This window comes from Bos mutus, chromosome 22 (assembly GCF_027580195.1).
Source record: "Bos mutus isolate GX-2022 chromosome 22, NWIPB_WYAK_1.1, whole genome shotgun sequence".
Lineage (NCBI taxonomy): Eukaryota > Metazoa > Chordata > Mammalia > Artiodactyla > Bovidae > Bos > Bos mutus.
Genome location: NC_091638.1, coordinates 19,174,346 through 19,200,851, shown reverse-complemented (window position 1 = coordinate 19,200,851; position 26,506 = coordinate 19,174,346). Strand labels below are relative to the sequence as shown.

Below are 26,506 nucleotides of genomic sequence, written 5' to 3'. Positions count from 1 at the left end.
GCCTGGAGAATTCCATGAACCGAATAGTCCATGGGGTCACAAAGAGTCGGACATGACTGAGCGACTTTCACTTCATTTCACTTCACTTCATCAAGAATGGCACATAAATTTATCTTATAAAAAGCCTGATAAACATTAGCTTTCTGAAGCACTGACTGTAGGAGTTGGAGACCAGGTTCCTTATGACTGATTATCATGATTGATTGGTGATGTCTGCTATGGTTGTAGATGCAGGAAATGATGACATGAGTATATTTACTATGCATACTTTACATAAAGTCATAAATAACAGATTCATAAATTGTACTTGTGAAAATCTGATATATATGGAAGCAGAAATTAACTTACCTTGGAGGAAAGCTGTTCTTCTGCAAAGTATTATTTCTTGCAGGAAACTGAATAGTATGGGGAATGGGTGTATATTAATATTCTGATAATATATATTTATAAAGTATATGTATATGTGTATATATACATATATGTGTATATATATGTTTTTATATGTGTGTATGTTTTTGTTTATATATATAATGTATCATAATATATAAAGAAATGGAAAACATGGTTGAGCTAAAGTAAAATAAACATCATCTACTCTCCAGTTAATAACTAACTATTGATATTTGATGAGTATTACATATGAAAAATAGCCATACTATCAAATTATTTTTAAAATTTTAATATAGCACACTAAGTTTAATTTTTGGTTCCTAGGTATACTCTTCAAATTATATTAAGTTGGTGAAAAAGTAATTGTGGTTTTAGACTGAATTTTAAATCATTATAACTAGGCTCAAACACATCTTTATTAATCAAAATAGGAACCATTACAATCAATGCATTTTTGCTAGCAAGAAATGTTTGTTTATTCCTGTAGATTAAAAATCCATGCTTCAGGATTCAGTGAACTTTTGGAAAGCATTTTTTGCCTTCTGCTGGTTATGGAAGTGTTTTCTCTACAAAAAAAAAAAGTTGTTAAGATGCTTGAAGAAGTGCTAGCTGGTTGGCAAGAGGCCAGGTGAATATGGTAGATGAGACAAAACTCTGTAGTCCAGTTTGTTCAACTTTTGTAGCATTGGTTTTGTGAAGTGCAGTCGGGCATTGTCATGGAGAAGAATCGGGCCCTTTCTGTTGGCCAATGCCGTCTGCAGGCTTGGCTGTTTTCAGTGCATCTCACTGATTTGCTGAGCATACTTTTCAGATATAATGGCCTCACTGGGATTCAGAAAGCTGTATTGGATCAGCCAGGCAGCAGACCACCAAACAGTGACTATGACCTTTTTTTGGTGTATGTTTGGCTTTAGGAAGTGCTTTGGAGCTTCTTTTTGGCCCAGCCACTGAGCTAGTTGGTCATCGCTAGTTGTTATATAAAATCCACTTTTTGCCGCACGTCACAATCTGATCAAAAATGACTTTTTAAAAAAAAATTTGCGGTCAGCTCATACTTATTGGGTTTTTTCACTTTTCAAATTATCTTCAAATGTTGGATGACCATAGAATGCTCTACATTGAGTTCTTTGGCAACTTCTCACATACTTGTAAGAGGATCAGCTTCAGTGATGGCTCTCAGTTGGTCACTGTCAACTTCTGATGGCCGGCCACTGCACTGCTCATCTTCAAGGCTCTCATCTGCTTTGCAAATCTTCTTGAACCAGCCCTACACTCCATGGTCATTAGCAGTTCCTCATCCAAATGTGTTGTTGATGTTGTGAGTTGTCACCACTGCGTTATGACCCATTTTGAACTCAAATATGAAAACCCCTGAAATTTGCTTTTCATCTAACATCATTTCCCTAGTCCAAAATAAATATAAAATAAACAGCAAACGGGCTTCCCTGGTGGCTCAGTCAGTAAAGAAACCACCTGCAATGCAGGAGACCCAGGTTTGATCCCTGGGTTGGGAAGATCCCTTGGAGAAGGGAATGGCAACCCACTCCAGTATTTCTACCTAGAGAATTCATGACAGAGAAGCCTGGAGGGCTACAGTAGCCAATGGGGTCACAGAGAGTCGGATATGACTGAGTGACTAACAGATAGCAATTAATAAGTCATTAGCAAAATAAACATTAAGTGAGAAATAGGCACTGAAATGATGTATAATATAACTACATTTATTTAAGAATGTATTCCTGTATAAAAAGGCCAAGGTCAACAATACAAAACCGCAATTACTTTTGCACCAACCTAATACTTTCCTGTCATCAGATTCTAATGCCTACATATACTTGCATCATATAAATACTGTTTTGTCATGTCTTCAGAGTATTTGTGATGATTCTAGGTTTTCATTGTTATTAACAGTGTGCAAATCCTCATTTTCATAGCAATTTTAAAATATTCTATTATAGAATTTATCAAACATACATACAAGTATAGAAAATTGTGTAAATAACCTCCCATGAACTGACAACCCAGTTGTAAATGCCATCAGTATCCTGCAAATCAGGTATAACTGTCCCCTCTGAACTTTTATTGTGAAGGGACAATTGAAATTGAATTTCAGACATTATGTCTTCTTACCAGATTGAATTTCAGACATTATATCTTCTTACCTAAAGTATTTCAGAATGCATTTCTAATTGATAAGAACACTATAATCACCATGCTGCATATCACACCTGAAAAAATTAAAAATTCCTCAATTCACCTAGTACTTGACACATTTTTTTCTGAAAAAAAAAATGCATGTTCTACTTCTATGAGCATAGTATCTTGAAGTAAAATTGCTAGAGCAAAGAGTTTGCACCTTTTTTATGACTTTTGATAAGTAGTATCAGTATCTGTCATGGTAAGGATTGATGCAGTCAAGATTGCTCAAATGTAGTGTCACAGCTCTGATATTCATTGTTACTGGGGAGGAAAGAAAGATATGGAAATTTGGGACATCTTGAAAATAAAATAATATGGATGTAGGAAGGAGAAGATGAGGAAGACAGAATGGGAGGAAGGCAAGAAATTACAATGACAATAAATACCCGAACGAAAGAGTAATGCTGTAATCTTAGTGACTGGTGCTTCTGAGTCAGGTTCTTTACCAGGGTTCTGTACAGAATATTGAAACAGTGAAGTTAGGGTTTCAAGTTGAGCTTCATAGTACAGGTTGGGTAGCAGAAAGAAGAGCAGGGATCTTCTAACATGCCCTGACTCACCACCCAGTTCACACACTGCAGAAGCAGCTTGTGGCCTCCTGGAGCTGGCCTCTTCAACTCTTACTTCCTAAAGGATCTGCCAGAGGGATGCCCTTGTACCTTTCATCTCTACTGACCTGTGCATCCTGAGCTGCCCCTAAAGCAACAGATGCTCATGCTTTGAAGTTGACATGACTGCACATGGCATAGGAGAACAATGAGGGACTTGACTCTCTAGTGTCTATGACTGATACTAAAACTGCAGACTTAGAAAACACAAATATATAGTTGCCAAAGGGGAAAGAAAAGGGAGAGGAGGGTAAATCAGGAGTTTGGGAATAACAAATAAATGCTACTATACATAGAATTGATAAGCAACAGTGACCTACCATGTAGCATAAGGGACTGTATTCAATAATTTGTAACCTACAATGGAAAAGAATATTAAAAAATTACATAATTGATTCATTTTGCTATACACCTGAAATTAGCACAGTATAACCAACTATACTTCAATTTAAAAAAAACAGCTGTACACATTAACAAGAGAAAATGAACCATCATTTACCATCATTTAATGAACATCATTTACTCCACAACCACAAAGGTGTTAGTGGTTTTTGACTTAATATTTTTCAATCTTTACATCTATCTGTAAGGAAAGTACTACCATCCTCATTTTTATACATGAGAAAAATGGAAGTGTCGCTTAAAGTCTTTTCTGGAATGAATGAAAGAAAAAATAACTAAATGAACAAATATAGAATTCATCAACAAAGAACAAGTCATAGAAACCTGAGTGATTAAATTTATATAAGATAAGTTAAAGAAAATAATTTATTTGATAGAGCCAGGATTCAAACTCAGGTCTATGTGAGTTCAAAGCCAGGTCTATGCATGATAATTGAGTATGTCATGCATAGTCCCTAGTGTTTAACTCTAATTTTCCTCTTCTTGTCCATTACCACCTTTTCTGTGTGAATATATGTGTTAATTTTCTATTAACTTAGTTAACATTTATACTCTTACCCTGCACCATGAGTGTGACTTTGTTGTAAACACTGTATACATCCCCACGTGGAAGCCTGCCATCAATCCTGTGGAGTAGGTGCTATCGTCATCCATATTATAGGTGGAGAAACTTAGACTGATCAAGTTACTTGCTCAAGGCCATCTAGCTAGCAAGTAACAAAGTCAGGAACCGAACCCTAAAATTCTAGTTCCAGAATCTGTTTTTAATCATTTTAACTATTAAAATATCAATTTAACATGTGCTGTTTACATCCATATTTTTTCTCATATAACTATACTCAGATTGTATAAATTGCCCTTCTATTTGCCAGGCAGTTTAAAGGAATGAAAGATGGCAGGCATTCTCTCATTAAATAATATGCAGCAGCCCTTTGGAGGCATTTTGTGAGATAATATTGCAAACATTATTCCCTCCACCTCATCCATAAATGCCCCACATGGGATTTGTGTTCTTTGTGGAATAATTTCCATTGCAATAATTCTTATTTGTTTTCTCAAAAATAATGGCTGGTTTCTACCACTCTCATCAGTAGATACAGCCGGCAAATTTGTGGGCGCTGCTGAGAGTCTAAATTTGTCCCAATAGATCAGTAATGATTTTCTTGCCAAACTGATTTACATGTCTCCAACTTCAATTTACTTCAGTAAATGTTTACAAAAACTTGAATCGGGGAGGCAGAGATAAGCAGGGCACAGTCTTTTGTCTGCCAGGAACTTCGAGTTTCTGGGAGAAAAGGACAAAGAGCTGTCTGCCCACAGCACTGGCCCAGTACCAGCAGGGCCAGTGCAGGGAGTATCCGAGAACACACCACATGTACGGAAACCCACTGCAGACATCCTGCAGTAGGTGACCTCAAACCAAGGGCGAAGGATCCCCAGTTTATACAACTGTGCAAAAGTCCTCCTCTTGTGAAGACTGGAAACTCCACATTCATGGTTAAATCCATGCACTGCTTTCCATATTTCTTATGGATTAATGCAGTGTTAAATGTCTGCCTGGGGTCCAATGTGATCCCTATACAATTATGTTGGAGGAGTTTACTTGGAGGATTTGACCTTCGATTGACTCTCAGGCTGGACCTACCATTCCCACAGTGGGAGCCATTTTCCAGGAAGCAGACTTGAGAAGGAAAGGCATAATTGAGACCATCTGAATGGTATAAAGGCCGGTATCTCAACTTTTAAGATTCTGGCAGGTGGACACCCAATACTAGCCTCGTCTGTAAGTTCCTTGGCTTATTAAAGCTGCCACCTACCCATCAGAAGTGCTCTGTCTCTTTCTTTGGTCTCTCCTTGTGCTCTGTATACAGGGGCCAGTTTCAAATTTCACCCAGGAAACTCCCAAGTTTATAAACCAACAAATATCCTACAGGTTGATGTTTGTTAGATTATTATTAAAAGGTTACTCTGTTTGTGGTGATTTGAATTACTACCTTTATTTTTTATTATAGGAAATTTTCATATGCAACTGGATCTATTTCTGAACTTTCTGTTTTATTCCAACAGTCCATTGATCTCTTTGGTCTTGTGTCAAATTTATTATTTTTCTTCCTGGGTATTTATAATCTGCTGTCACAATACCATACCGGGTAGGCTTTGTCTTCCTCTACTTCACCTCCATTCATCAGCTTCCCCAAACACTCATGCACACTTGCTCTTCTTTTTCAGAGTTCTCTTGGTTTTTATATTTTCTCCATATGAATGCTAAAAGCAGCTTATCTAGCTCTAGAAAAAGTAAATGTGTATCTTTTCTATTAAGATCACAGAAAACTTACAAATTAGCTTCAAGGGAGTAGACATAAGGGAAATTTTAAAATTCTAATGAAAGACAAAAGTCAACCTAATTAAATGAAAAGATACACTTGTTCTTGGATAGGTGATTTTTTGTAGCTATTTTAGTGGTGGTTCTCTCTGACACATCTTGTTAGTGGTTTTCTTTGTGTATGTGAAAATAATCTCTCAATTTTATATCCTGATGCTTTTCAGCTTTCCTTTATAGTAGCTTTTTCAAGGATGTATTCTTGAGATAATGTTTCTTTTTTTAAAATTTTATTTTATTTTTAAACTTTACAATATTGTATTGTTTTGCCAAATATCAAAATGAATCCGCCACAGGTATACATGTGTTCCCCATCCTGAACCCTCCTCCCACCTCCCTCCCCATACCATCCCTCTGGGTCGTCCCAGTGCACCAGCCCCAAGCATCCAGTATCGTGCATCGAACCTGGACTGGCGACTCCTTCCATATATTATATTATACGTATTTCAATGCCATTCTCCCAAATCATCCCACCCTCTCCCTCTCCCACAGAGTCCAAAAGACTGTTCTATACATCAGTGTCTATTTTGCTGTCTCGTATACAGGGTTATTATTACCATCTTTCTAAATTCCATATATATGCGTTAGTATACTGTATTGGTGTTTTTCTTTCTGGCTTACTTCACTCTATATAATAGGCTCCAGTTTCATCCACCTCATTAGAACTGATTCAAATGTATTCTTTTTAATGGCTGAGTAATACTCCATTGTGTATATGTACCACTGCTTTCTTATCTATTACTCTGCTGATGGACATCTAGGTTGCTTCCATGTCCTGGCTATTATAAACAGTGCTGCGATGAACATTGGGGCACATGTGTCTCGTTCAATTCTGGTTTCCTCAGTATGTATGCCCAGGAGTGGGATTGCTGGATCGTAAGGCAGTTCTATTTCCAGTTTTTTAAGGAATCTCCACACTGTTTTCCATAGTGGCTGTACTAGTTTGCATTCCCACCAACAGTGTAAGAGGGTTCCCTTTTCTCCACACCCTCTCCAGCATTTATTGCCTGTAGACTTTTGGATCATGGCCATTCTGACTGGTGTGAAATGGTACCTCATAGTGGTTTTGATTTGCATTTCTCTGATCATGAGTGATGTTGAGCATCTTTTCTTGTGTTTGTTAGCCATCTGTATGTCTTTTTTGGAGAAATGTCTGTTTAGTTCTTTGGCCCATTTTTTGATTGGGTCATTTATTTTTCTGGAATTGAGCTGTAGGAGTTGCTTGTATATTTTTGAGATTAGCTGTTTGTCAGTTGCTTCATTTGCTATTATTTTCTCCCATTCTGAAGGCTGTCTTTTCACCTTGATTATAGTTTCCTTTGTTGTGCAGAAGCTTTTAAGTTTAATCAGGCCCCATTTGTTTATTTTTGCTTTTATTTCCAATATTCTGGGAGGTGGGTCATAGAGGATCCTGCTGTGATGTATGTCGAAGAGTGTTTTGCCTATGTTCTCCTCTAGGAGTTTTATAGTTTCTGGTCTTACGTTGAGATCTTTAATCCATTTTGAGTTTATTTTTGTGTATGGTGTTAGAAAGTGCTCTAGTTTCATTCTTTTACAAGTGGTTGACCAGTTTTCCCAGCACCACTTGTTAAAGAGATTGTCTTTAATCCATTGTATATTCTTGCCTCCTTTATCAAAGATAAGGTGCCCATATGTGCGTGGATTTATCTCTGGGCTTTCTATTTTGTTCCATTGATCTATATTTCTGTCTTTGTGCCAGTACCATACTGTCTTGATGACTGTGGCTTTGTAGTAGAGCCTGAAGTCAGGCAGGTTGCTTCCTCCAGTTCCATTCTTCTTTCTCAAGATTGCTTTGGCTATTCGAAGTTTTTTGTGTTTCCATACAAATTGTGAAATTATTTGTTCTAGCTCTGTGAAGAATACCATTGGTAGCTTGATAGGGATTGCATTGAATCTATAAATTGCTTTGGGTAGTATACTCATTTTCACTATGATTCTTCCAATCCATGAACATGGTATATTTCTCCATCTATTTGTATCCTCTTTGATTTCTTTCACCAGTGTTTTATAGTTTTCTATATATAGGTCTTTAGTTTCTTTAGGTAGATATATCCCTAAGTATTTTATTCTTTCCGTTGCAATGGTGAATGGAATTGTTTCCTTAATTTCTCTTTCTGTTTTCTCATTATTAGTGTATAGGAATGCAAGGGATTTCTGTGTGTTGATTTTATATCCTGCAACTTTACTATAATTACTGATTAGTTCTAGTAATTTTCTGGTGGAGTCTTTAGGGTTTTCTATGTAGAGGATCATGTCATCTGCAAATAGTGAGAGTTTTACTTCTTCTTTTCCAATTTGGATTCCTTTTCTTTCTTTTTCTGCTCTGATTGCTGTGGCCAAAACTTCCAAAACTATGTTGAAGAGTAATGGTGAAAGTGGGCACCCTTGTCTTGTTCCTGACTTTAGAGGAAATGCTTTCAATTTTTCACCATTGAGGATAATGTTTGCTGTGGGTTTGTCATATATAGCTTTTCTTATGTTGAGGTATGTTCCTTCTATTCCTGCTTTCTGGAGAGTTTTTATCATAAATGGATGTTGAATTTTGTCAAAGGCTTTCTCTGCATCTATTGAGATAATCATATGGTTTTTATTTTTCGATTTGTTGAGATAATGTTTCTAATTTCAGTGGAGTTTGTATATTGCTGAAGTTTCAGCCAATGTGTGTTAGAGAGAGATGCTTTTCTTGGTGGTGGAAAGCTCAGTGTCTACCAAACCACACCCATCCTACTGAAGATAAAAGAGACTCAGGTAGACACCATCAGAGGTGGTAATGATGGGAGAACAGATACTGTAAGCTGAAGAGCTCAGGCCACCTGAAGGTATAGATGTTCTTCACCACTTGCTGACAGCTGCCACTGTAGGAATGGGATCTGTGTTCCCAGACTGTCTTTTCAAGGAAAGCTAGAAATCTGGACTTAAAAATAACTCTCCTGATTCTCTAGTTGGCTTTAAAAATACTCTGAGGCAAAATAGAAAGGACATGTCTACAAGTTAAATATATTCCACAAGCCCTCAGTGTATCATATTTGGGAAACAAATGATGTCATTCAGATGAGAGAGAAGTTGGAAGGAATGATAGATGGGATTTTTGACTTGTTATGGTTGTATTCTGATGACAAAGGCCCATATAGTCAAGGCTATGATCTTTCTAGTGTTCACATATGACCATATATGACCATATGAGAGCTGGACCATAAAGAAGGCAGAATACCAAAGAATCAATACCTTCAAACTGTGGTTGTGGAGAAGACTCCTGAGAGTCCCTTGGACAGCAAGGAGATCAAACCAGTCAATCTTAAGGGAAATCAACCCTGAATACTTGCTGGAAGGACTGATACTGAAGTTGAAGCTTCAGTATTTTTGTCATCTGATGTGAACAGCTGACTCATTGGAAAAGTCCCTGATGCTGGGAAAGATTGAGGAAAGAAGGAGAAGAGGGAGTCAGAGGATGAGATGACTGGATGGCATCACTGATGCAAAAGACATGAACTTGGCCAAACTCTGGGAGATGGTGAGGGACAGGGAGACCTTCCATGCTGCAGTCCACGGGTTTGTGAAGAGTCAGACATGACTGGGTAAGTGAAAAGCAACAAATGGTTGTATTCATTTCCTGGGGTTGCCAAAACAAGTGACCACAAACTTGTTGGTTAAAATAAGAGAAATTAATTCTATTACAGTTCTGGAGGCTAAATGTCCAAAATTAAGGTGTTGACAGGGTCGATTCCTCCTCTGGAGGCTCTGGAAGATGATCTTTTCTTGCCTTTCCAGCTTCTGGTGGCTCCAAGCATCACTTGACTTGTGGCCACATCACTTCAGTCTCTGCATCACTTCAGTCTCTGCATAACTTCAGTCTCTGTCTCCATCCCCACACAGTCTTCTCCATGGCCCTTCTCTCTGTGGGTGTCTGCTCTGTGTGTCCCTGTTGAGGATACTTGTCATGGGTTTCAGGGCCAACACAGATAATCCAGGATGACCTCAACTCGAGAGTCTTAACTCCATTTGTAGTATAACTTCTTGTTAGGTAGACACCATCCAAATGCTTTCCCTATAAGGTTATACTCACAAGTTCAGGAGGTTAAGAAGTGGACATATCTTTTGGGGTCCACAGTTTAACATACTACAGTGAATTATGTAACCCCTGGTGGCTCAGAGGTAAAGAATCCACCTGCCAAAGCAAGAGATAAAGGAGAAGCAGGTTTGATCCCTGGGTTGGGAAGATCCCCTGGAGAAGGGAATGGCTACCCACTCCAGTGTTCTTGTCTGGAGAATCCCATGGACAGAGGAGCCTGGCGGGCTACAATCCACAGGGTTGCAAAGAGTAGGACAGTGCTGAGAGATAGCACACCTATGCACAATGCACAGTGGGTTATAGAAATAGAAGAAGGTATAAAACAAATACTTGTTTTCAGAATATATCATTCTGATTGATCCTCTCAGAAGGAGAGAATGTGAGTTCCCTGCTGTTTTTCTTTGTCAATGTCTCCATCATCCCTTCCCACCCTCCATCCTCTACTTCCTGTCCTTGCTTCTACTTGCTCACTTTTCTTTCTTTGTCTCCTCCCTCTCCTCTCTCTCTTTCTGTCTCCATCTGTCTTTTCTCCTCTTCTTTTTATTTGCCAATTCATTCTTGTCTTAGTGTTGTGTCCCTATGATGTGCTAGGAAAGGTGTTTCTGAATCATGACCATGCCCTTCCTGTGTCAGAGGCAGACCAGGAAAAGCTAAGCACCTCTTGTTTACAGGTTCCTGCATAGGAAGCTTTGGGTCCTCCCTGCCAAGTAGACTAAACATGAATATTCTACCCTGCAGTTCATGAGCTGTGTGGATAAGCCAGTGATCAAGGCTACTGGTCAGTTTCTGATGCCTCATGAAGCTCCATTAGTACCTGACAAGCTCAGCTTCACCCTGGCTGAGCTGGCAGCTGTGTCCTCTGACCCCCTCTTGACACTCTGATAGTTTTCCTTTCATCTACACATTTGTGAGAGCTTTCTTCCTTCTCAGCTGGAAAGGTCACCTCCCAAACATACTGCCTGGGATGAATTATGTGTCTATTGATTTGCACATTCTTGTCTTGACTGCAAATTTCAGGAGTTTAAGGGCAGCACCCCTGTTAAAAGAACAAAGAATCAGATAAAGGTAGTTTTGTAATACTAGCTAAAACCTTGCTCATTATGTCTATGCTGATCTTAGTTTACTTCCAGGATTATAGGAATATTGTTCACCACGTACCCAATGGGATATTTGCTTTGGCATCACCTGCAGATTTAATTTCTGAAATTAAAATTGTCTGTCTAACAAAAGAAGAATTTAATATAAAACATTTCATCAACTCCACATAAAAGATGACCTTTCTTCCTGAATATAATTTTTACTGTGTTTTCTGTGAACTGAAATCATAGTCTTTTAAAATTCTGGTAATTTAACTAATAATAAAGGGATATCTGTACAGATCACTTTTCTTCTGAGCTTTCAGAAAATGAGAAGAAAATATCAGTTGACTGTTATTCACACAGATACACATCAATATGCATATATTATTAGATTATAATTATTCTAATTTCTGCTTCAATTCCTGAATCTCTGTTGCTCCTTGGTGACTATGGTGACTACACTTAAGTAGTCTGTTCTTTAAAAAAATAGGAATATAATATAAAAAGTGTATATAAGTTCCACAGAATCATTTTCAAAAATGGGAAAGGAGTAGGCCAAGGCTTGTCACCCTGCTTATTTAACTTATATGCAGAGTACATCATGCAGAACGCCAGGCTGGATGAAGCACAAGCTGGAATCAAGATTGCAGGGAGAAATATCAATAACTTTACGTATGCAGATGACACCTCCCTTATGGCAGAAAGCAAAGAAGAACTAAAGAGCCTGTTGATGAAAGTGAAAGAGTAGAGTGAAAAAGCTGGCTTAAAACTCATTACTCAAAAAACTAAGATTGTGGCATCCAGCCCCATCACTTAATGGCAAATAGATGGGGGAACAATGGAAACAGTGACAGACTTTATTTTCTTGGACTCCAAAATCACTGCAGATGGTGACTGCAGCCATGAAATTAAAAGACGCTTCCTCCTTGGAACAAAAGCTATGACCAACCTAGACAGCTTATTTAGCTGAGACATTACTTTACCAACAAAGGTCCGTCTAGTCAAAGCTATGGTTTTCCAGTAGTCATGTATGGATGTGAGAGTTGGACTATAAAGAAAGCTGAGCACAGAATTGATGTTTTTGGACTGTGGTGTTGGAGAAGACTCTTGAGAGTCCCTTGGACTGCAAGGAGATCCAACTAGTCTATCCTAAAGGACATCAGTCCTGAATGTTCATTGGCAGGACTGATGCTATAGCTGAATCTCCAATACTTTGGCCATCTGATATGAAGAACCGACTCATTGGAAAAGACCCTGATGCTGGGGAAGATTGAAGGCGGGAGGAGAAGGGGATGGCAGAGGATGAGATGGTTGAATGGCATCACTGACACGATGGGCATGAGTTTGAGTAGGCTCCAGGAGTTGTTGATGGACAGCAAAGCTACAGTCCATGGCGTTGCAAATAGTCAGACATGACTGAGTGACTGAACTGAGTCATTTTGCACTACAGCAGAAATTAGCGCAGCATCATAAATCAATTATACTTCCACAATGGCAAAAAGGATAAAAATAAACAAATAAAAATATAAGTTAAATTGCGAGACTGTAGTAATTGTAATGAAGTGTGAAAGTGGTTAGTCGCTCAGTTGTGTCTGACTCTTTGTGACCCCATGGACTGTAGCCTGTCAGGCTCCTCTGTCCATGGAATTCTGCAGTGAATTTAGTGATCTGTGATGAACTTGAGGGGGTAAAAATAAAATAAAGACCAAATCTGACCTTCATTGAGCCTGACCTCTGTGTTATCAGCTCTCCAGTTGTTGTTGTTATTGTTTAGTTGCTGAGTCAGTCAGACTCTTGCTACCCCATGGACTGTAGACTGCCAGTCTTCTGTCCATGGGCTTCTCCAGTCAAGAGTATTGGAGTGGGTTGCCATTTCCTCCTCCAGGGGATCTTCCTGACCCAGGGATCAAACTTGCATCTCCTATTTTGGCAGGCCAATGTTTCCCCACTGTGCCACCTGGGAAGCCCAACTATCTCCCACAGTTTGCTCATATTTTTGCCCGTTGAGTTGGTGATGCTGTCTAACCATCTCAACCACTGCTGCCTCTTTCTTTGTGTTCAGTCTTTCCCAGCATCAGGGTGATTGTGAGACCTACCCAATTACATGAATAGTGATTCATATAATTCATGATTCATATAATTCATTCATATAATGAATAGTGATTCACTGCTCTACATGAGAAGAAACACCAGGGTCTGGAATTAGCCAGACTTGGACCCCAAATTCCTCTCTGAGCCTTAGTTTCTATCTCTAAAGTATAAATAACCTAAATTTAGTACCTAGTTTCTAGGATTTATGTGACACTTAATAAAAATATATATATAATACTTATTATTTTTCTAATTATAACTATTGGTACAACTTTCTATATAAACAAATATAAATCTGTGTGACATCAGGATTTTTAACAAGTACTTGGGAGACTTATTCATATATTTATTCATTAGATAAACATTTATGCCTTGGTTTATTAGAATTTAGTAGCAATACTAGATAGCATATACATGGAAGATGGTCCATTTATATGTGTTGATTTTGAGGCCAGCTGTCCTGGGTGTTGTGTAATGTGAGAGTGACTTTGATATTCCTGTTGTTGTTGTTCAGCCACCAAGTTGTGTCTGACTCTTTGCAACCCCATGGACTGCAACACGCCAGGCTTTCCTGTCCCTCACCATCTCCTGGAGTTTTCCCAAGTTCATATCCATTGAATCTGTGATGCCATCCAACCATCTCAACCTCTGTCACCCTCTTCTTCTTCTGTCTTCAGTCTTTCCCAGCATCAGGGTCTTTTTCAATGAGTCAAGTTTTCTTTGCACCAGGTGGCCAAAGTATTGGAGCTTCAGCATCAGTCCTTCCAAAGAGTATTCATGGTTGATTTCTTTTATATGGACTGGTTGGATCTCCTTGCTGTCCAGAGGACTCTCAAGAGTCTTCTCCAGCACCACAGCTCAAAAGCATGAATTCTTCAATGCTCTGCCTTCTTTATGATCCAGCTCTCAAATCTGTACATGACTCCTGGAGAGACCAGAGCCTTGACTATATGGACCTTTTGTCAGCAAAGTGATGTATTTGCTGTTTAAAACACTTCTTTCCTGCCAAGAATCAATGATCTTCTAATTTCATGGCTACAGTCACCATCTGCAGTGATTTTAGAGCCCAAGAAGAGGAAATATGTCCCTACTTCCATCTTTTCCCCTACTACTTGCCTTGAAGTGATGGGACAAAATGCCATGATTTTAGTTTTTGTTTGTGTGTGTATTTTTTAATATTGCATTTTAAGCTGGCTTTTTTACTCTCCTCCTTCACCCTCATCAAGAGACTCATTATTTCCTCTTCACTTTCTGCCATTAGAGTGGTATCATATGCATGTCTGAGGTTGTTGATATTTCTCCTGGTGATCTTGATTCCAGCTTGTAATTCATCCAGTCTAGCATTTTGCAGGATGTGCTGTGTATAAATTAAATAAACAGGGTAACAATAAACAACCTTGTTGTACTCCTTTCTCAGTCCTGAACCAGTCAGTTTTTCCATGCAAGATTCTAATTGTTGCTTCTTGACCCGCATACAGGTTTCTCAATAGACGGGTAATATGGTCTGGTATTCACATCTCTCTAAGAATTTTCTCTAGTTTATTATGAGCCACACAGTCAAAGGGTTTAGCATAGTCAATGAAACAGAGGTAGATATTTTTCTGGAATTCAGTGAACGTTGGCAATTTGATCTCAGGTTCCTCTGCCTTTTCTAAACCCAGCTTAAACATCTGGAAATTCTCAGTCCATGTAATGCTGAAGCCTAGCTTGCTGAATTTTGAGCATAACCTTACTAGCATTGGGAATGAGTGAAATTGTCTGGTGGTTTGAACATTCTTTAGTATTTCCCTTCTTGGAAATTGGGATGGGGATTGACATTTTCCAGTCCAGTGGTCACTTCTGGGTTTTCCAAATATGCTGACATATTCAGTGAAACACTTTAATAGTATCATAACTTAGGGTCCCATCACCTCTACTAGCTTTATTGGCAGCACTGCTTTCTAAGGCCTACTTGACTTCACACTCCAGAATGTGTCTGGCTTTAAGTGAAAGACTACATCGTCATGGTTATCCAGATCATTAAGATCTTTTTTTATACAGTTCTTCTGTGTATTCTTTTCATCTCTTCTTGATCTCTTCTGCTTCATTTAGGTCTTTACTATTTCTGTCCTTTATTGTGCCCGTCATTGGATAAAATGTTCCTTTGATATTTCCAATTTTCTTGAAGAGATCTCTAGTCTTACTCTTTCTGTTGTTTTCCTCTACTTCTTTGCATTGTTCATTGAAGAAGGCCTTCCTGTCTTTCCTTGCTGTTCTCTGGAACTCTGCATTTAGTTGGGTGTACCTTCCCCTTTCATCCTTTCTTTGTGCTTCTCTTCTTTCCTCAGCTATTTGTAAACCCTCCCCAGACAACCACTTTGTCTTCTTCCTTTTCTTTTTCTTTGGGATGGTTTTGTTTGCTGCTCCCTGCACAGTATTATGGACCTCTGTCTATATTTCTTCAGGCACTCTGTTTACTAGATCTAACCCCTTGAATCTATTTGTCGCCTCCACTGTATATTCATAGGGAATTTGATTTAAGTCGTACTTGACTGGTTTAGTGGTCTTCCCCAGTTTCTTTAGTTTAAGCCTGAATCTTGCTGAGGCTGATGATCTGAGCCACAGTCAACCCCAGGTCTTATTTTTACTGACTGTATTGCTACATCATCAGCAACAAAGAATGTAGTCAGTCAGATTTCGGTATTGACCATTTAGTGATATCCATGTGTAAAGTTGTCTCTTGTGTTGTTGGGAGAGAATGTTTGCAATGACCAGGGCATTCTCTTGGCAGAAATCTGTTAGCCTTTACCCTGCTTCATCTTGTACTCCAGGACCAAACTTGCCTGTTACCCCAGGTATCTTAACTTCCTGCCTCTGCATTCCAATCTCCTATGATGAATAGAATATAGTTTTTTGATGCTAGTTCTAGGAAGTCTTCTAGGTATTCATAGAACTCATCACCTTCAGCTTCTTTGGCATTGGTGGTTGGGCCATAGACTTGGATTACTGTGGTATTGAATGGTTTGCCTTGGAAATGAACTGAGATCATTCTGTCGTTTTTAAGGTTGCACCCAAGTACTGCATTTCAGACACTTTTTTTGATTATGAGGGCTACTCCATTCCTTCTATGGGATTCTTGCCCACAGTAGTAGACATAATGAATTAAATTCACTATTTTCCATCCATTTTAGTTCACTGATTCCTAAGGTGTCAATTATTTACTTTTGCCATCTCCTGCTTGACCACACCCAATTTACCTTGATTCATGGGCCTAGAATTCCAGGTTCCTATGCAATATTGTTTTTACAGCATCGGATTTTACTTTCATCACCAGACACATCCACAATTGAACATTGCTTCCGCTTTAGCCCAGCCACTTCATTTTGGGGCTATTGGTAACTCTCCTCTACTCTTTTCAGTAGCTTATTGGACACCTTCCAATCTAGGGGGCTCATCTTTCAGTGTTAGATCTTTTTACCTTTTTATACAGTTCATTGAGTTCTCATGTTTAAGATACTGGAGTGGTTTGCCATTCCCTCCTCCAGTGAATCATGTTTTGTCAGAACTCTCCACTATGACCCGTCTGTCTTGGGTGGCCCTACACAGCATGACTCATAACTTCATTGAGTTACACAAGCCCTTTGCCACGACAAGGCAGTGATCCATGAAGGGGATATTCCTAAGGCATAGCTATTCCATGTGAATGAATGTCCTATCTCTGCTCTTATCTGCTCCCTGGTTTTCCTTTTTTTTTTTCTACCTACGTATCTACTCTCTCCAGGAAGCCCTCTCTGACTCCCTAACACAGTTCTGTCTCTGTGCTCCCCAAACATCATGTAGCCTTCTTTCATAGAAGCCATCATAGTTGTAATTTTATATTTATTTAAATGGTGCTTGTTAAGTCTATCTTCTCCATCAGACTGGCTCTTAATCTCATGAAGGGCCATGTATGTTTTAATCCCAAGGTCTGTGAGTACAGAGTAGAGTACCTGTCACAGGGTAGCTGCTCCATAAATGTTTAATGGATGAGTGTGTTTACTAAAGAACAGTTCGTATTTTACTGGAGCAGGCACAGTGCTAAGTGCTTGACACATAGTGGATTGTAAAGACCCACAGATCCGTAGCAGGTCTCCTATGGGTTAGCAGTTCCAGTCTCTAGAAAACCATCCAAAAGCCAGTTTATGCTAGGTTGGTACCTGGCTAAGGGCTCTGAGTTTTCCTTGAAGGCGATGGGCCTTCAGAAAAGGTAATTAACATGTGACCAAAATTGGGGTCTGGCTGCTTGCCACTCAAAAGCCAATAAAGAGGCGCAACTCGTGAAAAGAAAAGTTTGCTTTATTTCAGAGGCCAGCAACCAGGACCAAGGGTAGACTTGTGTCCAGAGGTCAACTCCTCCACTGACAATCAGTGGGCAAGAGCTTTTAAAGGGGACTTTCAGGGGTGCACAGGCAGAGGAGGGGCTACATGTAGAAACAGCACAGTCAGCTCTGACAGTCATCTTCAAGTTGATCATGCCATGGTCTGATAGTGTCATCTCAGCTGTTTTGAGTACAGTTAACCTTTAGTTCCAGGGTCAATGTGATCCCACTTTGTTGAGGCCAGTTCTCAGAATTGTGGCAGCGTATGTCATGGCTACACTCTGGTTATCATGTAATTAACTTCTTCCACATGGTGGGGGTTTCAGTATCTATAAGACAGCTCACAGGACATGGCTCAGAATATTATCTGTAACACTTAAGGAGGAACTAAAGGCTCTTGACTTTGTTTAATGCCTAAACTATTGTTATTTTGTCCTGCTTGACTCTTTTCCTTTCCTTCTGCATTTTCTCACTTCTCTGATTAAGCTTACTCTTTGGGTAAAGTTCTTCTACAGGCAAAAGCAGGCCGATGACATGCGGTGAGAAGAACTGTAGGGTCCTGCTCCATTTCAAAGGCACAAGGCTATTTCAGGTTAGCTTCTTAGAATCATTAAAACATTGAACCAGGATGAAAATTCCTGAGGTGGGGAGTCCAGGGCATTAACTGGAGACATGGGTGAGGAACACAGTCTTTGAGGCTGCAAAGGAGCTCCAGGCAACAATGAAGCAAAGACAGTAGGAAAATTCACTCATAGGCCACCCCGCACCCTCCACCTCCCCCCAGCCATCTGCAGGCCACAGGAGGCAAAGCATGGCTCCTGCCATGCTGAGCAAGGTATGGTGCGAAGCAGAAGTCTCAACTGCAAAATGAAGACTCTGGCATCTGAACCAGGGCAAACATTCAAGGTTGAGAAGGTAACAACGCTGAGAGTTAACAAATTGGGCTGAACCCACTTGAATCCCAGCTGTGGAGACTCCAGAGTTTCTCTCGAGCCCTGCTTCTCACAATCTAGGCAACAAGAGCAACACCTGGAGCTTGTTAAAAACCCAGGATTGGAGAAGCCCTGCTTCTCAAAACCCGAGATTCATGCACAGCACCTGGGGCTTGTTAAAATCACAGCCTCTTTGGTTTCACCCAGAGCCTCTGCATCTTATGAAATGCCCAGCAAAGTTGGTCACTCATTCCTGGGGGGGCATGAAAGCCAAATTCAGCCTACAGGTGAGTCCCTGATGTGAGAAAGAAACTGAGAGTGAACTTGGTGTGTGAGGAAAGGATGGCAGTTGCAACGAGGGAAGCCTGCTACTTGTCCTCTTTCTGTTAGAGTGCAGGCTTTCTGGGAATCGTTGGTTCTAGAGGGAGGAACCTGCTGCTTTCTCACGCTCGCCAGCGTGTTCACTAGCTGCCCCTTGGTCCTTCCTGACCCAGCATGTCTTTGCATTTCCAGCAGATACCAGGCTGAAGAGAGAGGTGTTTTGAAGTGATGGACTTTTTCAGTGATGAGGATTCCTCTGAAGATGTTTTCTTCTGAGCTGGGGAATGTAGGTATGGATGCAATGTTTTGAGCCATTTTAGAAGCTGCTCTTCTGAGCCTGGTTTGAGGCTCAGACCTGTGGCATGTGGCCAGGGAGTTTATTTCTATGTGTGTTCTTTTGAGGCTGTGTCTTCCTTAAGGGTGTGTTGTTCAGGGCTCAGAGTGCTGTGCCTAGGCAGGAGCATTTCACTTTGTCTGTGGCTGCAGAAATAAACCACCTCAACTATCAGTGATTGAGAAGACGAGTCACTCCAGTTCTGCAGCCGGGGATGGTCTCGGCTGAGTGGTTCTGCTGCCATCGGCAGCAGGGGTGTGAGGTTCCAGAGAGGCTTGGCTGAGAGGGTTGGGGTCTGGCTGGGCTCTTCTCTTTGCACATGGTTTCCTATCCCCCAGGCATTCCTGTTAGAGCCTGGTAGCTGGATTCCAAGCAGGAGACTCTCACAAGGAAGGGGCGCAGTGAGGAAAGGGTTTTCCAGACTATTTGCATCACACATGCCAATGGTGCATGAACAAAAAAGCCACCTCCATAAGAGGGGATGTCACAGGGCATGGAGCTTAGGAAGTATGGTCTGCGGGGCCCCCAGGGCCACTGTTGCTCCCCTGTCTCAGATGGAGGGGCAAAGATGGAAAGAGAAATGAAAGTTTAGTCACCTGTGTGAGTGGATGTGTGTATTTACATGACCAAGGGTGTATGTGCAGTATTCCTGGAAACTTTTGGGGACTCACCTGTGTTTTTCACAGAGATTCCTTTTATGTAGGAATTGTCATTTTACTGAACAGTCATTTGGTCTCAGGGTTATGGGAGAACAGTGAGGCAGGAGGGGACTTCCAGCAGACTCACGAGTCTGTCAGTACCAAGATCAGGCTGAGATCAGACGCTATAGCTTGATTACATCAAATCAATGAAGTCAGGAGCATAGAAAGACTAGATACTGGGTCAAGGATTGTGTTCTGACAACACCCTAGAAAATAAGCAAGAGATGTAGACTATTCTGTTTATTTTCCCTAAAATATTATGCAGTCTCCTTTTTTCTTTGCTGTTTCTTTGTCTCATTTACTTATTTCAAGTTTTCCACTTATAGTAGGGTTACTGTGTATTGAGCCAGGAAGATAGTGTGGATAAAATTAAATCAATGTGCTCCTCTTGTGAAATTTAGTTGGGACCCGCCCCTTTCCTTAGGGCTTTAAATAAGTTTAACTTTGAATGATTTAATTAATGTGAAAATAAATCCACCTTCTGTGGTTCTTGATCTTAAAACCAGTGAGTTTCCAAAGTCTTGCCATGGCTAGAAAATAGATGCTGTGAGGGAAACAGGTAGTGCGGTTTTCATTCTACAAGTAAATGAAAGGGAAATAAGACCACTCCAGCCTGTACTTGTTCATGTTTCCATGACTTACTGAGATTTGTGGAGTTGGGATTCAATGCCCGCTCTTCTGATTCTGAGTCCAATTTGATTCTTGAAGGACCATTGGATCATTTAAGGCTGAACCATACTAAAGAGGTAGCTAAAGATTTCCTAGGAACTTATACTCTCAAGTCTGTTCATCTAATGCTCTTCATAAACAGCTTTACACTCATGTTAGGGTCAGTTTACCTATGATCTCTACATAAACTTACTTTTTGAGTGGAAAGTCAGTTCCATAATGGATCCTTACTAAATGCAGGAAGGTTCTTAGAATGATAATCACAGGTCATAACTTACATGATTAGGGATGCAGAATATGGCATAATGATTGACCTTAGGCATGGTGCTATTTCTTCTCATATGACTATATTAAGTTGCTAGGTCACGTTTGACTCTTTGTGACTCCATGCACTATATAGCCTGCCAGGCTCCTCTGTCCATGGGCTTCTCCAGGCAAGAATACTGGAGTGGGTTCCCATTCCCTCCTCCAGGAGATCTTAGCGACCCAGGGATCGAATCCTTAGTCTATTACAGGTAGTTTCTTCACCATCTGAGCCACGAGGGAAAGCCCTATTTCTTCTAAGGCTCTGTTTTTTCCCTGGCATAATGGAAGTGGTAGCAGCTGGCACACAGGTTGTTAAGAAAGAACGACCTTTCATTTCTCAGTGAATGAAAGAAAGAACCTATGTCAAGCAGAGTCTAGTCCATAGTAAGTACGGGAATGATCACTTATTATCTCAGTGATGATAAAGATGCTTTGTCCCTGGTCTAGTTCCCAAGAGGCACAAGGGATGCTGTGGTCATCATATTATCGCTAAGATCTGTAACTCAGATTTCTCTGTGAAATGTCATTTGTCCGCCACGCATCTGCCTGACAGAATGAAGTAAAGATTTAGCAATGTGTGTTGGCATTAGAATTTTTTACCTTTTTCTTATTCTTTTTTTTTTTTTGATTGACACAAAAGAGCAAGCATCCAGTCCACTAAAACAAAGAAAAACTATTATTGGTATTTTTATTTCCAAATGTTCCAGCAGTGCCCCGCAAGCAATGACCTTTTCATTTAACTCTGTTTAGGGTTCGATGCCTATTTTACATCCCGCACTCTTGAAAACAATCGAAGAAATGTGTGGTTTGCCGAATACTGGGAGGAAAACTTCAACTGCAAGCTGACGATTAGTGGGTCAAAGAAAGAAGACACAGATCGCAAATGCACAGGTAATCTCATTCTCGTTGTCCTTCTCCTGTTACTCTACGTGGCCAGCATTGAAATTTCTGTAGAGCTGACAGAAGGAAGCTTGGCTGGAGACAAATTGAAAAAGTAAATTGAATCTTACTAGATTATTCAGAAAATGGAACAGGAGCATGAGTCTTGCAGGACAAAAACACTACGGACAAGAATGTATTCTTTTCGGCCTGTCCATCTAGTGATAATTGACATTTTCATTGATTCTTTGAATTCAAAAGGGGTCATGTTGCCTTGAATGCTTTCACTGATAAATATTAGTTTATGTTGTAGCCAGGAGTATAAAGTCATTTTCACAGAGGCTTAAATCTCTTACCAATTCCATATCAGCATCAGAATGAATGGTCAGCAGAGACATGACTAAAAATGCTAAAATAACATATTTGATGAAGGAAACAAAGTGTATGTTGGGGTCAGAGTAATGAGGATTTCAGTGGATTTTCATAATGTCCAAATTGAGTTACCTGCTATTTAAAATATGCTTTAAGATACTAAGCCTCATATATAACCTTATATAAGTATTCTAAATAAGAAACACAAGTGTTTACCATTTATTTATGTGTAGTCCATAATCAAAAAGCAGAATCACATATTTATTCATGGATTCATTCATAAATACGTATTGAGTGACTCCTTTCTACTCATCACTGTGCTAGGTCCTCCTGATCCAATGGGGAGTAAACCAAGTAAGTAAACCATGCTTTCATGCTGCTAGAGAAAGTAGGGGGGAAAATCTACATTATTCCAGTGACCTTTCTATGAATACATAATTATATACTGTAATAAATATTCTGAGAGTGTATGGGCATATAATCAAGGAATTTTACTCATCTTAAAGGTAGAAGCTTTCTCAAAAGATGAGTAGACACTGGCTGGTTAGGAATGGAGAAGAACAGGCTGGAGAGTTTCTGAGAGAGGAAGAGCATGGCACAGGGCTCATAGCAAGAAAAATGATGATGCCTCAGAGGACTTGAAAAGCAGAAAAACATGCTCTAAAGAGAATAGGATGCATGTGTGAGTCAAAGCTGGATGTATAAAGATATGGACAAAGGAATAAGCTGTGATGGGACATGTGTGGATTTGGGTCTTTATCCTTCGGATACTGGAAATCGGGGGAGATCTTGCACCAGGGTGTAGCCTATCCTGCCGTCTTACCACCTAGCCCTGTATTACATAACATTCACCGATTTTATGCTTAAGTGGGCTTCAACATTTGCAAAGATGACCTTGAGGTAGCACAAACACTGAAATGTCTTTAGTATGATCAAGAAAGAGACCTTCATATTGTATATACTCATGAGGAGTCTTTCTCTGCAATGTAGGTCTTTGAATATTGGCCATCCAGATATTATAGATTCACCCATTCAGCAAACATCTCACACGCTAGTAAAGTAATGCTCAAAATTCTCCAAGCCAGGCTTCAGCAATACGTGAACCGTGAACTTCCTGATGTTCAAGCTGGTTTTAGAAAAGGCAGAGGAACCAGAGATCAAATAGCCAACATCTGCTGGATCACAGAAAAAGCAAGAGAGTTCCAGAAAAACATCTATTTCTGCTTTATTGACTATGCCAAAGCCTTTGACTGTGTGGATCACAATAAACTGTGGAAAATTCTGAAAGAGATGGGAATACCAGACCACCTGACCTGCCTCTTGAGAAATTTGTATGCAGGTCAGGAAGCAACAGTTATAACTGGACATGGAACAACAGACTGGTTCCAAATAGGAAAAGGAATTCGTCAAGGCTGTATATTGTCACCCTGTTTATTTAACTTATATGCAGAGTACATCATGGGAAGTGCTGGACTGGCAGAAACACAAGCTGGAATCAAGATTGCCAGGAGAAATATCAATAACCTCAGATATGCAGATGACACCACCCTTATGGCAGAAAGTGAAGAGGAACTCAAAAGCCTCTTGATGAAAGTGAAAGTGGAGAGTGAAAAAGTTGGCTTAAAGCTCAACATTCAGAAAATGAAGATCATGGCATCCGGTCCCACCACTTCATGGGAAATAGACGGGGAAACAGTGGGAACGGTGTCAGACTTTATTTTTTTGGGCTCCAAAATCACTACAGATGGTGACTGCAGCCATGAAATTAAAAGACGCTTACTCCTTGGAAGGCAAGTTATAACCAACCTAGATAGCATATTCAAAAGCAGAGACATTACTTTGCCAACAAAGGTCTGTCTAGTCAAGGCTATGGTTTTTCCTGTGGTCATGTATGGATGTGAGAGTTGGACTGTGAAGAAGGCTGAGCACTGAAGAATTGATGCTTTTGAACTGTGGTGTTGGAGAAGACTCTTGAGAGTCCCATGGACTGCAAGGAGATCCAACCAGTCCATTGTGAAGGAGATCAGCCCTGGGATTTCTTTGGAAGGAATGATGCTAAAGCTGAAACTCCAGTACTTTGGCCACCTCATGCAAAGAGTTGACTCATTGGAAAAGACTCTGATGCTGGGAGGGATTGGGGGCAGGAGGAGAAGGGGACGATAGAGGATGAGATAGCTGGATGGCATCACCAACTCGATGGACGTGAGTCTGAGTAACTCTGGAAGTTGGTGATGGACAGGGAGGCCTGGCGTGCTGCGATTCATGGGGTCACAAAGAGTCAGACACGACTGAGCAACTGATCTGATCTGAATGTATATTGAGCACAGTACTAAAATACCATGAATGGTGTGAGGATGCTGAAATTTAGACCTTTACTTCAAGGAGTGTTCTTTGTGTGTGTGTGTGTGTATGTATGCATGTGAAGAATGTGTGTGTATGTATGCATTTGAAGAAGGGGAGATAAGATATAAAGAGACATGAGTTACAATAATGATTTGAAAAATCTGTACAATACACAACTGGATGTGTGACTCAGTTACCTAGAATATCAGATTAACCACATTCTCTAGACCATAGTGTATAACAACAGTGTTGTCAGTAATAGGATCCTTATAACGTTGTAGGGGGTTGGGGAGAAAAAAAATTAATTCAATGTTGACTAGACCTGGGTGACACAAAGCTTTCAAGTGGAAACCGAAAAATTAGTTTGACATGTGGATAATTTGTCTCTATGACAGGGGACATCCAAATGTGCTGGAAGTATCCAAATGATTGATGACAGTTTTCTGGCTCTTTCTGACATTTGATGTTTTGTAGAGTCTGAAAGGGGGACTGAATGCTCTAATGGCCATTAGGATCATTCTCAGGCCCATCTCCAGTCTGTATAGATACTCTAACCAGACTGTTTTGTCTGCAGTCATATTTTAGTGCTGATTATCGAGAGTTTAAGTTTATAAAAACATGCAAGCTCATTATCCAAACCACTACTTTCAGAAATAGAAGCAGCAGTGTTTGTGTTCTCATATCATGCTTCCTCCATGCGAAGAGTCCATGATCACATCTGCTAAATTACCTGTGACCCCAAATTATGTAAATATCTTCTGTTTTCTTACTTCCCACTTCCCTTGCAGTAGCAGCTGCCATCCTACCTGAAGGTAGATGTTACCACTATCAGTGTGTCTTTCGTTCTTCCCATTATTGGCTATAAGAACATGGCTGGTCTGTGCTTGTTATTATTTCTTATACTTTCTTTGCCCAAATTCAACTAAACTTGTATTTTCTTTGAAAGTATCCCCAAAATACTATTTCAAAAATCCTGACACTTTGGAACTTGGAAAAATGGGGGAAAGGACAGACTGAGATTTGCTAGATCACAGGGAAAGAAAACATGGAGAGAAATGACATAATAAATGTATTAATGAGAATTCTTGCATTGAGAAATTGTTTTAATTAAAGAAAAGAGTGGATGGGAGTGCCATCCACTTAAGTGCCATTGGTGCACTTAAGGATATGGGGTGATGTGAGGCAAAACTTGTGTTGGTATCAGATTTTGAAGCATCAAGAGAATGGGCACGTGGGGAAGAAGCAACCAGAGGTGGAAGCAGGCTGAATCATCTGGCAGTGCAGAGAGTGTAGTTAGTAGATGTCTTGACCTGAGGACTGCAGAAAACAGCCCCCTTCGAATATCTGTCTGTGACTGGTCTCTGCTGAAAAAGAAGAAAGTCTTGAAATATCCATTCCTAGTATTTGGACACAAACTAGCATGCACACCTTTTTTTTTCTGGAATATATATTCTCTTTAGCCATCAGTTCAGTTCAGTCGCTCAGTCATGTCCGACTCTTTGTGACCCCATGAATCACAGCACACCAGGTCTCCCTGTCGATCACCAACTCCCGGAGTTCACTCACACTCACATCCATTGAGTCGGTGATGCCATCCAGCCATCTCATCCTCTGTCATCCCCTTCTCCTCCTGCCCCCAATCCCTCCCAGCATCAGAGTCTTTTCCAATGAGTCAACTCTTCGCATGAGGTGGCCAAAGTATTGGAGTTTCAGCTTTAGCATCAGTGCTTCCAAAGAACACCCAGGACTGATCTCCTTTAGCCATCATGAGCTACTTATTATCTATTAGTTCCAAGTAGTCTTGGATCATTCAAGATCATTACATAAGTTATGAGGTGTGGTATCCATAACTATTTAGAGAGAGCAAGTCCCTGAGATCAGGGGAAAACAGTGAGATCTAAAAGACCCAAGATGGTACAAAGTCACAAAAAGGAGAATAATTGTTAAACAAGAAATTATCATTAAAAAAAAAACTGTGTATGCTTTATAATTTAATGTGCTGTTACTTGTGCATAGATTCTTTTTTTTAATTTAAATGTATTTATTTTTTTAATTTTATTTTATTTTTAAACT

At 40.0% G+C, this 26,506-nt stretch overlaps 1 protein-coding gene across 1 annotated transcript in view; it reads left to right on the top strand.

The window, feature by feature from the left end:
* The window catches only part of GRM7 (glutamate metabotropic receptor 7), a 593,261-nt gene that overhangs the window by 274,798 nt on the left and 291,957 nt on the right, over positions 1–26,506 (top strand). Inside the window, exon 4 of the mRNA XM_070360052.1 lies at positions 21,590–21,730. Coding sequence (XP_070216153.1) covers positions 21,590–21,730 — 141 coding nt within the window. The remainder of the gene's footprint in view (positions 1–21,589; positions 21,731–26,506) is intronic.